The sequence below is a fragment of the Platalea leucorodia genome (genome assembly GCF_965183815.1).
Source record: "Platalea leucorodia genome assembly, chromosome: 5".
NCBI classification, from domain to species: Eukaryota; Metazoa; Chordata; class Aves; order Pelecaniformes; family Threskiornithidae; genus Platalea; species Platalea leucorodia.
The window spans coordinates 75,142,777-75,156,907 of record NC_138827.1 but is presented as its reverse complement, the minus strand read 5'-3'; the positions used below and the strand labels follow the sequence as shown (position 1 = coordinate 75,156,907).

The 14,131-nt window shown below is 35.5% G+C and overlaps 1 protein-coding gene across 1 annotated transcript in view; it reads right to left on the bottom strand.

The window, feature by feature from the left end:
- The window catches only part of CERKL (CERK like autophagy regulator), a gene marked incomplete at both ends in the record, with an annotated part of 58,164 nt that overhangs the window by 20,405 nt on the left and 23,628 nt on the right, over positions 1-14,131 (bottom strand). Inside the window, 2 exons of the mRNA XM_082312796.1 lie at positions 4,376-4,507; positions 12,336-12,578. Coding sequence (XP_082168922.1) covers positions 4,376-4,507; positions 12,336-12,578 — 375 coding nt within the window. The remainder of the gene's footprint in view (positions 1-4,375; positions 4,508-12,335; positions 12,579-14,131) is intronic.

Sequence of the window (14,131 nt, the reverse complement as noted above, 5' to 3'; positions counted from 1 at the left end):
AAATGACTAGTGTTAGCCAGATCGTTGGGGACTCCATCCTCTTTGCATCTAATAGCTTCAGTTTGGGAATTATATAGGAGGACTACTGCAAGGCTTAACACTGGGGATAAGTCCAAGAAATTTAAAATTTGATGAGAGAATGACAGAGGTACACAGCATCTCTTTTGAAACGTTGTGACAAAAAGGTAATGAAAAAATTAAGTTTCCAGGAAAAATTTCATGAGAACATATAGAAAATTGATCAAGTAGAAAAAAATTGAAAAAATCCAACACAGACATAAGAAGACCATGTCTAAAAAGTTTTCTGCAGGCTTGACAACCTCCAGAGGGACATGTAAAAGTCATTCTGATAGCTGGAAAAAAGCTAGATGTTTGAATATTTGGTCTTGTTCCAAATCGGGGCGGGGGGGAACCAAAACCAAACACAAACCCAAAAAAACCCACACAATAAATTTTGGTAAGAGGAAGAAAGAACTTCTTTCATCGTTTGAGAAGGATTCAGATTACATATTTGGCAAAAATATTATCACAAAAATATTATTTAATGCTTTTTTCAACCATTTCTAATGCATAATTGCAAAAGCTTTCCTTTTTCAAGGACACACTCTTCCCAGCTTGTAAATTCCAGTAGACGTTAAGTTTCAAGTAATAGCATTCTGAAAGAAGGGCACTGACAGTGTCAGTGAACAGCCACACGTACTCCAGTACATTGTAACACCCTATCTCACGTAGCCAACCAGAAACTAAGGATTCAGCCCCTGCATATAGAAAAAGCAACATATAATTAATTCAACATTTCAAAACGTGGAACACTTCCATATGACATGTATAAATACTGGCACTCGTGTCACAGACTAATGTCAATAGGATTAAAACTGCTAAGGATAACAACAGATTAACTGGTGTTGACACTGGATGAAAAAAAATATTAATGTTATTTACTGTATAGTAAGTTTAAACCAATGTTATTTGTCCAATTCTCAATCACTCTTTTTTTCCTTTGTGATCCTGCCCTACAAATGGGGGTGTGGGGAAGGCTGTTGTTTTTGTCTAAACATCCAGCTTGTAATTGTGCATAAACAGAAGCAGAAGAGTCAAAACTAGGAAGAGAAGTGAGACAAACTAGGAGTCTGTTGGGATTACCTCTATTTATCTTTCTTCAATATGTGTAAGATTTTGCAAGATGCTAATATATTTCTAAAATACTAGCTCCAATTGTCCCTATTTGCCAGTACTTGTAGGTATCCCAAATGTGGAGCGAGCTCTTGTTGAACTGGATGTTTAGAAGAGTCACTGTTCTTCTCCTAACAGCTGTATCCCGGCTGCAGCACTCAAGATTGCCAAACTCTTAAAAGACTGTAAAAAGACCAGTTTTTAAGTATTGCTTAGCCTCAGCTACAGTTAAAGTACTGTTTCAGTTTAAATTTGCGAATTCCCACTTTCTACTGCACTGAGCACTTCAGAGATTTGTTTAATCCATGTAACAAAACCCAAAAAACCCAACAAAACACAATCCACTCTTTAAGACTTTCGGTTAATTTCACTAAAATTAATACATCTGTAGTGTGCAAAGTAATTTGGCAAAAGAAAGAAAACCTTACCAAATTTAAAGATAATTGGAGAAAGTAAATGCTATTTCAGAACTCACTTACTTACATACATGCCTTTTGACTGCTGTATATCTGTGAGTAGGAGAGAATACCTCCACTCCAAACTTCTAAATAAAAAAATAGGTTTATTCCAATGGAAGTTACAATGAGGAATAAGATCTGGCAAGCTTGATCACGTAGGAAGCAACAGCCAGCTACCAAAACCCAAGACCGGATGAGGAGAGCTCTGTCTTTCAGCACTCCACTGTCAAAGTTTGTTGGGGTTTTTCGGGTTTTTTTTTAGTAACCTGCAAGTCTTGTATTGTGTATGTGCTGGAAGTCACTTCAGAGGTTCAAACTTGCTTTAAGATTTTTGTGTACAATGAATTTTAATCTTTAAATATGTGTATGTGGAAAGACTAAAAAGTATCTTCAGTATAAAAACTGTACAAAAGCCTTCAGCTTTTACTACCTAATACACCTTTGTACACCACTATGTATGTAAATATTGGGCACGTTTCAAAAAAGCAGTAACAGTAAGGTCCACACTCCAACTTCACAAAATCCAAAATAATTATGAGAGGAAAAAAACCCTGTTCCATTTACCTGAAATGAGGCACTTTGTTTTATTAGAAGATGCTACCAGTAGACAGGACTTTCACTCAGCACTCACCACCCTACCCCACCCCCTTTTTTTTTTTAAATGCATAGTTCTTAAGTATTTAGTCTCTACTAGCATTTAAAACTCTAATGTAGTTTTCTCACTTGGCCTGTAGGAGGAGTGTTAGGCAGCTAATAAGCACAATAACATCTGGACATTGCCAAAATAACCTTATTTTAAGGATAAGCCATCAAACATTCATCTGGCTAAAACCAGGAGTTTCTTTTCAAAATTTAAAAGAAAAATAATAAAGAAATAAACTTTAAACTGTTTTTATTCAATTAGGAAAAACATTTTTTAAACCACTGCAAATTATATTCATAGCTTATATTAAATTCTATGAATTAATCTAAAAAACTATTGATACAGATTTGGCTTATTAGTTCACCTTTAGGGTTCCAGGTGACATTACATAGCTAAAAATGTAATCTTATACAGGTTAATGATAATGCTGCCTTTAACAGAGTTCAGCAAACAAGGTTATGTTCACAGTAAAGATAAAAGAAACACTAACTTGTAGTAAGGAATAAAATTGTTTAAAATGTCATTTTCTTTAAATAGTTGCTTAAAGTAATAACTAATTTAACAATATGACAGTCATCTCTAACTAAGGTTTGCATGACAAAATAAAAAAACACTTTTTTTTAAAAAAATTGTGACCAAACAAGGCGAAGTTCAATTTCTAAGACGACAGCATTATTATTAATCTGTTTACAATATCATCTATGCCTTGCAGGTGAAAAATATGTCTGTGAGAATCAAAGCTTATAGGAAGCTTCTGGTGTTCCCTTGTCAATTAAGGGAAGTTAAGAAATTATCACTACAGAATCCTAACACAGACTGAATCTTTTTCACACTTATTCTTATGCATTTTTAATCTTCAGTTGATTTTACTTTAAATTTTGGGCTACGTAATTTAAAAAAACATAGATACAGGTAATAAAATTAGCAAGATAAATCTCATATACAAACACTTATTGCATTATTATATCCTCATGCCTAAATCAGATTTGCTCAGAATGATTTTTGGCCTCCAACCTGAACTAGTCATGATTTCACGAGAAGTTTAAGGGACAACTGTAAGATGAGCCCCTGACTTATAATTTGTTTAAGCTGGAACTGATTATTTTGCAAACCAATTACAACAGACATAGGAAAAAGACTTTTTGGTGTTAAAATGTCTAGCACCAGAGTTTACACTTCACATGGATATGAAATGCATAATCAAAAATCAGCAATGTATTAAAGGGAATTGTAATACTATGGATAAAAAATTATTTGGAATGGGAAATACTAATATCATTTCTCTGTAAACTTAGGTGGTTTTGGGGACCAAATTTGATGCAGCATAAGTTTCAGTCTCTTCACAGAAGGGGGCAGAAATAATGATCAGATCATTAATATTTTACTGTTTTAAGAAAATTCGTTGTTTCCCTGTTCAATTTATTATAAAAAGTCAATCAAATGAAATAGCCAAAGGGCAAATTCAGGACATAAAGCTGAACTCTGGCAGAAACTGGGGCCTTAAATCCAAATCTGCTATTGGGAACCTGTTGTTGAGCAGAAGGCAGCATCACTACAACAATAAAGTTGTACCTTTGCGTTCTCCGGACACCAAGTCGTGCCCACGTGCATGGTGAGAACTGCCCTTGTCATCACAGAACTTAATCACTCAGGCTTCCAGGTCATCCCGGAAACTGAGTCAGAATCCAGAAATAACGTGTCCTTCGGATAAGCCCCTCTTAAGATGTCAGGCCAATAGATGTTCTCAGAAGAGAAGTAATATTGAAGGACATGTGTTTGCCAGAATGCAGGAACAACTCTTAGCAAGCACATAGAAGACTGTCACACATTAAACACTTGTTTCTTTTCATAGAATGCTTGCTTTAAAAAATACAAAAAATATATTACTAGTATTGATAGCTACAAGGGGAAAATATTCAGTTAGTAACAATTACTAAAACATTTTTTGATGAAATAAAAATATATTGCATTGTATTATCTACAGTTCCAAATGCATTACTTGCAGGCAAAGCCAATAAGGATTAGCAGTAAATTCAAACTGTCTTGCATCCTTAAGTACTAGTTTCACAAAGGATTAAACTGTGCTTTTGAAGCAACTTACCTGTGACATCGGTTTTGATGTCAGCAAGCTTAAAAAGAGGTGCAACTTGTTCGTAATAAACATGAGTGGCTTCTCTTTTGTGGCTGCTTGGATTAACAAACACTTTTAAGGATTTTGGTCTATTCCGAAAGCCTAAAAAGAAAATGCAGAACATTTAAGATAATACACAGCCCAGCTATTTTTACAGCTTAACTGATTTTTTAATATTAGAACCATTACAGTACTTTAACAGGATAAGTAAATTACAGTCTAAAAAAGTCTCAATTTCTTCTTGGATGTGTGCTATTTATCTTAAAATTACAGTATTGATTACTTCTGTGTGTACAGCTAATGAACAGTAGAAATGAGTCACACACTAACCAAAACACTGCAGGAACCCGAAAAAAAAAAAAAGTATCTATCATAATGTAGTTAAACCCTGATAGAGGAGCAGGATGAACGTGGAGAAGTTGTAAGGCTGGGCAAGAAAAAAAACCCCAAACATCAAAACATATCTTTTTGGGAATTTAATATGAAACACTCTCAGCAGGCATATGACAATAACACCCAACAAAACTGATGCTACAATCCAATACTTTTGTTTTCTGAGATTGCAAATCAAACAGTGCAAAAGAAATTCCCTCATCTTGAAAGAAGTCAGAAGAAATACAAAGAAACAGAAAACTTGGTAATATCATTCAGGAATCTGAGAATTATTGTTCGTTTTATTTTTTAAAAAGTTACATTTAGGTCTTCAAAGTAACGAACTCTGAGCAAACAACACTTGAAAATATTGCTATGCAAACAGTACCTTGTCTTGCACATTGATGCCATGAAGTCATTTTATTACTTGGAATATGGTATTTTGTTGAATAGTAAATAATTCACACTAAAACAATAACATTGCTTTTCAAGTTGTCTTTTCTAGAATTTCTACAATTGCCATGATTCAGTGAAGTTGGTTTGCTACAAAAAGCAAGTGGTGGCACACATTACTGCTGTTTCTTTGGCAGTTATTTAAAATATATGAACAATTTTGTATTCAATTAATTCATTTATAAATTCTAAATTTTCTTTTAGTATCAGGTTAGACTATCACTTTCTTAGCCAAATGAAAGCTAGAATATCTGGCAAGTACACTGCTTTCAGCATTCAAGAACAAAATGAGTAGTAGGTCACAACTCCAAAAGGAGCCAAGAGTGAAAGCACATTTTCCTGCCCCATGCAGAATATTACTTCATTTTTTACAGCCACATGTACTTCAGAGTGCCAGCTGGGACTTCCCAAAGCTGTTCCCCACTTACTCTACCTCAACAACTCAACAGGAACAATTTATCAGAGCAATTATAGCTAAATACTATTTCAGCATCAAAGAGGAAAGTATTCCTTAAGATCAAAACGTAACCATTATAAAAGTCCCATAGATTATTTTTTCACTTATTTAAACACAACACAGAATCTGGAAATGAAAACTAGCACTTTATCCAGTTTGTGTTCGTAAATCTTAGAAGATTTCTTAAAGATACTAAAGGAAATTGCTGGATCAGTTTGCTGCTATAACCTGAAAGCATACATAAAAACCAAGATTTCTAATTATATTTATGGCAAAATGTTACACACAGTGCGATGTCGTTGCACAGCAAATTAATCCTGATGAATCCTTAATGCCCGGTGAATCCTGAATGTCTTCAGTAATAAGCCTTAGTACCTATATTTAAAAATATCTCCTTTAAAAAGGAGATAAAAAGAAAATAGGGAACATGGTGAGGAGAGCAGATGTGCTGGAGGGCAGGGCTGCCATTCACAATGACCTCGATTAGCTACAAGAAAGGTTTGATGAAAGCCTCAAGATGTTCAATAAAGACAAACACGAAGTCCAGAACCTGGCCCAGCAAAACCCTAACGGTGCAGGCTGGGGACTGACGAACTGTGCAGCACCTCTTTAGAGACCATCTGAAATTCCTGATGGACAAGGAGTTGAACATGAATAAACAGTGTGCCACTGATGCCATGAAGGCCAAGTGCTTACTGGGTTCCATTAACAAGAAGACAACCAGCAGTTCAAAGGATGTGATTATGCCCTTGTATTCAAAGTCTTTTGAGCCTGAATCTCAAAAACTGCATCCACGTTTAGGCCTCCCAGCACAAGACTGATCAAGTGGATCGCGTCCCAACAGAGAATGGTGACTTCAACAAGGGGGCTGGAACAAGCCACGTACAAGAGGCAGAGGCAGCAGGCTTTGTACAGCCTTGAGAATGGAGGATCTATCTAAATGCTGTCCTTAAGTATCTACTGTGGGACTAACAAAGACCACCAAGACACCCTTCTTGCAGGTGCAAGGACAAACAGGCAACAGACACAAGTTGCAGCAGGATATATTCCAATCTGAAATAAGGAAAACACTCATCACAATGAGAGCACTTAAGCTATGGATCACATTGCTCAGAGAGGCTGTGGAATGTCCATCCTTAGAGATTTTCAAAACTTATCTGGACATGGCTCTTAGCAACCTGGTCTTGTTTAGAAGCTCACCAGCTCTGAGCAGGAGGCTGGAATAACTCCGGAGGTCCATTCCAACCTAAATTATTCCTGATTCTCTGGAAACAGAAACAAGCACTGCAGGTATGTACTGGCCATTTCTAACCATAGTAATTACAACACAAATTAGGAAGACTACCTAGAATACAAAAGTTCCTAAAGACTATTAAAACATACACATCATCAACATCACAAAGATGTTACAATAATCATTATTCAAGACACTGGAAATCTGCTAGGGTATTATTGCAGTCCTTCAGAAGTTATAAAAATACTAAGACCAAAAAAAATATCTTCCGCGACTTAATATTTTTCCTAAAGTACCAACAGAAACGAAATGGAAAACTATAAGAATAAGGACTCCCGATTTAGCCACATTCATTAATGTGCTGTCCTGTTTCTTATCTTCTCTACAGGAACTCCTGCCTGTGATCAGCTGGCCCTAAATGCTCAACCCCCGCCAACACCCAGAGCCAGAAAACTGTAAAAACTGACTAGAGAGTCTTTAATTTGTAAGTAAAGTATATCTTTAAACATTATATATTTATACACACACACACGTCATACACAGAGCAGAGGGAAAAAAGAGAGTACAGAGTCTGTAGAAGTAGAAAAAGGTGACAAAGTGTCTTAAATTCTGTTACCCAGGCAGTGCGAGTTACGATTCATTTTCTGTTACTATTAAACTACCATTAGGAGAAAGCTGAAAGAAAAAAGCAAACATTGATATCTCACTCAAATTTTTATACATAAAACTGAAAAACAGTTAAGTCCCAGGTGGCAATATAAAGTTTTAAAAGAAAACACAAGCAGGCAAAGGACTACAGACTTTTCAACCGGTGGGGGAAAAAAAATCTTAGACTTTTAAGGAAACTTAATTGAATTTTTGTTTCCTTTTTTTTTTTTTAAACAAAAAATTCATTCATTAAATTATTCTCAAACAGAAACTGTACTTATGATTATATATGTTAGGCTATCATTGAAAAGTAGATCAGAGTTAATACGCAAATCCTAGGGAGAACCAAATGAATTCACAGGATAAGTGTGCTATAATACTCTCTTTATGACTACTTGAATATCAATTTATTTTTGTAGAAAGGTAAACTATTTATAAAAATAGGTATCACAAACAAGGCATTTGAGCAGAGATACGGTACACTACTGATGTGGTTTTGTTTGTGCCAAATGATTGTCAACTGACAGGAATGGATGATTATGACAGAAATTATTATTTATCTTTCCCCACGTGCACTGGCCATGTTATAACACACCAAACAACTGAGTTTAAGGAATTAAACTTTCACACAATTATAGAGTGAAACTTCTTTAGAAGTATTTTTAAATAATAATTGTCTTTTAATTTTCTTTGACAACATCTATATGAATGAATCAATCTCATTCACTACAGTCTGCAACTGATTTCAGTCTGTCAGCCTTTTGGTGCTCTCCTAACTGGTATTCTGTTATTGTTTTCTGTGGCGGCTCCATTTGAAATGAACCAGCAGCCTAAAGCAGGAAGGCCAACTGTTCCTCTAGTACTAACAAATGTGCTAATATGCACTAGTTTAAACTTGATCTATCAAGTGAATCAGTGAACCATGAAGGGTGGTGGGTCAATCAGGGTGTTCTGAAAACAAAGGCTCATAGGGCAGCAGAGACGCTATGCTCAGACATACATCTGTGCTGCTTTCAGGTCTTAGCTTTATGAAAATGGGTTTATGTTACAAAAGTTAAGAGCCTGGAATCATGTCATTATTGCATACATTTATAAATACTTTATACAACAGTAAGAATATTATACATGAGGAAAACTAATAATATGAGACAGATTTGTCAATGTAACTATGGAGACACCACTGTTAATATTAACTAACCAAAGTTAATGTTTAACATTAATGGTTTAATTAAAACTTCATGCATGAAGTTTCAGACATTCATATCGAATCCCAGTGTGAGAGATACTACAGAATAGTAGAGAAAAATAAAATGCACTTCATGCATTTTTTGCTTTATCATTTATTCTTAACCATATTTACTGTCTTCTGTTAGTTTACAGAAAACTTTTTCAAATCAACTGTTTAAAAATAAGTCTTATCTTGCTAAAAAAAAAAATAATCAAATAAATGGATAAGCATTGATACTTATTTTCCCTCATTTCTGGGGTGCTCTTAACCCTTTAAGTAACACCGGGCATTTGCATGCCCAGAGAATTTTAAATTACGCAGTGAATTCCACTGACACAGTATGTCCGCTGTACGCGCCCGTAAGTCCAGTACAAAAAGATGCAACGTATCAATGGAAATCACTGAGAGTCAGGTGTACAACAGGTCTGATGTAAGATCAACAGCACAGTAGAATCGAAGCTGCCATGTGGGGTTTTCCAAGAGCCAGTCCAGAACCAAGGCTCCATAATTGCGTGCCTTAAGGTGGCAGTGGTCATTTTACATCAGTTGAACAAACATGCGATATACAGAAGATCAGTTTTCCTGAACACCGTATCACTGAGCCAACTCTTCATATCTAGCTGGCATGCATGTGAACAGCAGCAATGTTATGCGGAAAATCAATGTCATGCGGAAAATAACAAATTATTTAAAAGTGGGAAGATGTGTTTTGTTACCCTGTCACACACACATAAAAAGCCATAATAGTAGACACTGTAACTGAATTCTAAACAACTATATCTGTGTGCTCACTTATATGATGACAGGCTTCATAAAAAATTATAGCCTAGTTAGACTTCAAATTGAAGTACTCTGAACACAAATTCAAAGCAACAGAGGGTACTCACTATGAAGAGAGTAAGAACGAACAGGAAAAACCATGCAAGAAACATTTGTGTCAGACACAAACCACACAGTAAAAGGGAAACTGTGTACATGGTATTTCAGAAAAAAAACGAAATCTTCACTAGAACAAATTTCCACATAAAACTCTAGTTTATACCATCACTGATAAACTTGCTATTGTTGTCCCTTATTTAATGTATATGCATAAAAATCTAAAAACCTGTCAAAGAGTACGGTAACCAAATAGAAATTGCATTTATTTTCAAAGGAGACACACCTTTTAGTAATATTTAGCCATGCTGACAAATGAAAGTACATGTTTACTGACAGCCATACCCAAATATACATACAGTCTACTTTGGTAAATCACCAGCTTTTAATTTGCTCCAGCCTAGAAGCAATAAAAAACCTTCAAGTAAATAATGCAGCAGTTAATGAAAATTTACTTTGTGATCAGACAGATTAGAAAAAAGACCTGTACACTTAAATTTTGACTATTTCAGAAGGATGAAATTTTAACTTTATCCTGCAGTTCATAAGGAAACCAAAAAGGAGCCAATTTGAGTTCATTAACAAAGATGTCACAAGCACTGTGACGAAAACAAGTTGTGGCAAAACCTATGAAAATTCATCACTGTTTCAAGCAGAGAGATATCAATGCGCCTTTTGAGATTTCAGTTACCCTGGAATCAACAGCGCTTATCTGCATTTTATACTTTTAGTCCCGGCTTGAATCCCACTGGGAACTTCCTACCAATGTTTTGGTACATTTTACATCAGAAGACTTTTTTCTGAATTATACCATTACTATACCATCACTGTTTCAATTACTGCTAATGTGTCTCTGCCACACTGAATGCAGAAATGCTGCTGCTTTTTTGCTGATTTTCTGGATAGAAAAGCAGTTTGAATATCTACTCAGACTTCAAAATGTAACTGTGAAAACTACTTTTTTTGTAATTACAGAACTTCAAACAATATACACATTAGTAAATGATATTTTGGGGGTTGTGTTTGGTTATTTTTTCCCCTCTGAGTCATGATTGTTCCTGAAGTAAAAGGAAAGGAGAAAAATGTACTGATTAGAGATGGAAAAAAAAAATCTGCAAAAGGTTTGAACTCCTGGAGAAAGACTGAAGCTGAAGGAAGAACTAGTAAGAGCAACATTGCACAGAATGCTTTTTTCAGGTTCAGGTGGCCTCCAATTACAAAGCTATAAAACAGAGACTGCACCTCGAAGTCAAGGCAACCTGAGCAAAAGATACTGCAGCTTTTTTTCTGTGAACATATGGTATCACTGCTCCTGATGGATGGAGGGTAATCTGGGAACAAAACAGACATTTGCTCCTTATGCAAATGTCCCTGCCTTTATGGGTAGCTGGAGATCTGCAAGAATCTTGGCACTTCTGCAGATTTAGATATTTTGTGATAAAGTCTTTCAAAAAGGGCCAAGGGAAGGCACTTTCTAATGCACATTTTTATTTGGAAAATCCAAAGCATATTGTAAGCAAACAATGTAAGAATGCACTGTTAACAACTCATATTATTTTACTTTCTCTAATATCTGCTTTTGACAAAGTCGCTTTACTAGAAGTACACTATAAATCACTATTGGAAGTGTTATAAATGCTACAGATGTGTAAGATTTGCATTCTGTAATCTGGCTCAGTATTAACAATTCAGCTGGTGTTTTAATAGTCTATTACAAGATGGATTGTTTTTCTTCTGTAATAAACTCATTCGCTATAGTCTGTAAACAGAGACTCATTTTGGAACTAAATCAGAGAGTTTGGTTTGTGTGGGTTTTTTATTGTTTTGTTTTTTTAAATCACAAGTATGCTATATTCTGCATCTTTCCAACATTGATGATATTAAATTACAGTGAAAGGCTTTGGGCTTTGTTTTTTGTTTGTTGGGTTTTTTTTTTCCTAAATGGTGAATATTTTTTTCTTAAATTTGATAGAGATTCCATGAAAAAAATGCAACTATCATGGCTTAAACAAAGAATCCTGTAACTGGCATTAGCCCAGGCAAACACAGAAAGGTATTTTTAAAATAAAGAATTGCCTCTCCTCACTAGCTAGTGTCAATACATTTTGTATCAAATTATACAATAAGAGTCCCACAGAACCTTAAGAGCACTTCCACCTGTGAATTTATGAAGAAGAGGAAAACCTCTCCCATTAGGCTCTTAAAGAATCTGTGGGTCTCAAGTGGGAGCTCCTGAACAGTCACTGGGAAGTCCCTGAAGAGTTCCCAGGATTGCAACAACTGTAGTACCATCAGATGTGCTGCAATTCCAAGTGAAAACATCAACAGTATATTTTATTTCTTTAAGAAACAGATTTCCCAGAAGACTCTTCAGTCAGAATACAGTAAGCTACTTATTTTCAGTAGCTTCCAAAACACTTCCAAAATGTACCATTAATTTGTTTAATTTTTACAGATGCATTAGTCAATTGTCACTTTCCTAAATTTTACACTTCACTATGTAAAACTTCAGTAGTAAACAAAATTTTCCAGCAATAACATCCATATCTTTGTGTCTTAATTTCCACAGCAAAATATTTTTCTAAGTTTCACTCAATCTTACGTATTGCCAATAGAAATAAGTCTGAAATAATAATGACATCAATCCCAATTAAGTGCTTACCATTCAAAATTTCCTTTAGATGTCTAAACCATGCATGACAATGATCTTCACTTAAGTTATTTAAATGGATAGCACAGTCTGTTAGTTTATTTTCTTCTTTATTCAAGCACTTAAAAATTGTGATACCCAACAAAGTACCACCTTTTTTCTGTCCTACAAAACGACGACGTTTCAGTTTTACTGAAAAGACATCTTTCATTTCAATAATCTCCTCTTGAGCCTGTAAAACCATACGGGAATCACCTGTAGGAGAGGGAAAAAAAAAAAAAAAAAGACATGTTATCAACATGATTAGGAGTAATATCTAAAAAAATATGGTTATGGCTTCATCTCTAGCTTCACTTGTTGCGCGTACTTACGCATATATTGAAACTTATTGCATATCATTTGCCTCAATCACTGGTCTTACATTTTACCAGCTTTCTGTTATTTAGGTTAGGTATCCAGCTATGCAAATAGCATGATTTCAAAGAGGCAATTTAATCCCTTTTCTGATATTCAAAAAAACAAATAAAACTGCAGGCTCCAAGAACAGTGAACCATCTTCTTGTGTGTGTGTGTTTGCATTCAAAAAGTGAATTCTTCATTGTAGTCTAAATCATCGCTCTCAGAGATCAGAAAGTGTGCTATGACCCAAGCTGACTATATGCCAAATTTATTTTTTCGTTTGATACAACTGCTGCCTTTTGGGTTTAGATTGGCAACGTATCAGAAAATAGTTAAGCAAAAATAGAAAAATAACCCAAAAGTGTGTCACCTATCTTATCTTTCCTTTTCGAGTAATGAATTTACTTAAAAGACAAATAAAAGAAAAAATGCTTCTAAAGTTCTTGTGACAGTTCAAGACCCTCCCCCCAGGGGAGATTTGTGTTAGGGTGGAACACAAAGTGCAGGTTTTCTTATCTCAGGGCTGTTATACACATGGACCCTGTGGCTGCAGACACTATCACTTCAATGACACTAGTTCCAAATGCCTTTTGGAGATGTATCAACTGAACCAGTGTGGTACAGGCTTCTTCTTTTTCTGCTCTCTTGAGCTGTAAAACACCCAATTCCTCAAAAACAAAGTCAAATACACAGACTGAAGGAGAAACATCACCATTTCTATAGGTGTCAGATACTCTGGACACGAAAAGTGGTGTTTCCCTGCTTGCTTTGTAATTACAGCAGATCAGATATGCTAGACCAATAAAGGTCTCTTTGCAGCCCAAGGCAAGAAAAGCTAGAAACCAGAAACCTTTTCCAAATCTAGCAACAGCTCAGTCAAGTGGTTTCTCAATAGCAAAAGCCATACCAGATTCTGTTTGATGAATATTTGCTGCATGCTGTCCTGAAGTGCCAGGGAGAAGCTGCGAAAGTATATTTTAGCTGTCTTCTTGAAGAAGATGGACAGCACTGCAGGTGTGAGACTGCAAAATCAAGTATGACCAATTTCATTACACCACATGAAGCTGAGGGCTTCAGAAAGTCATACTTTTTCTGAGCAGGAAAAAGAAGTCTTCATCAATTCTTTTAACAGTTTGATGCTGGCATTTCTCAATGCAATTTCTTGAACCAAACTATGCAGTGATCATCTTTTATCCAGAAATCCTGGAGGATTGCACCTCAACAATGCTAACGCAGCTAAAGCTCAGGTCAGTATTACCTCTCCCGACAATTCTCAACCAACCCATTTTGGTACTTGTCCTATTCCATACCAAATAACCTACTGCAGAGATAGAGGCATGACCTTATTGTGTTTCACACACATTTTTGCAACTTGTTACATTTTACCATCTTAATTTCTCCATATGTCA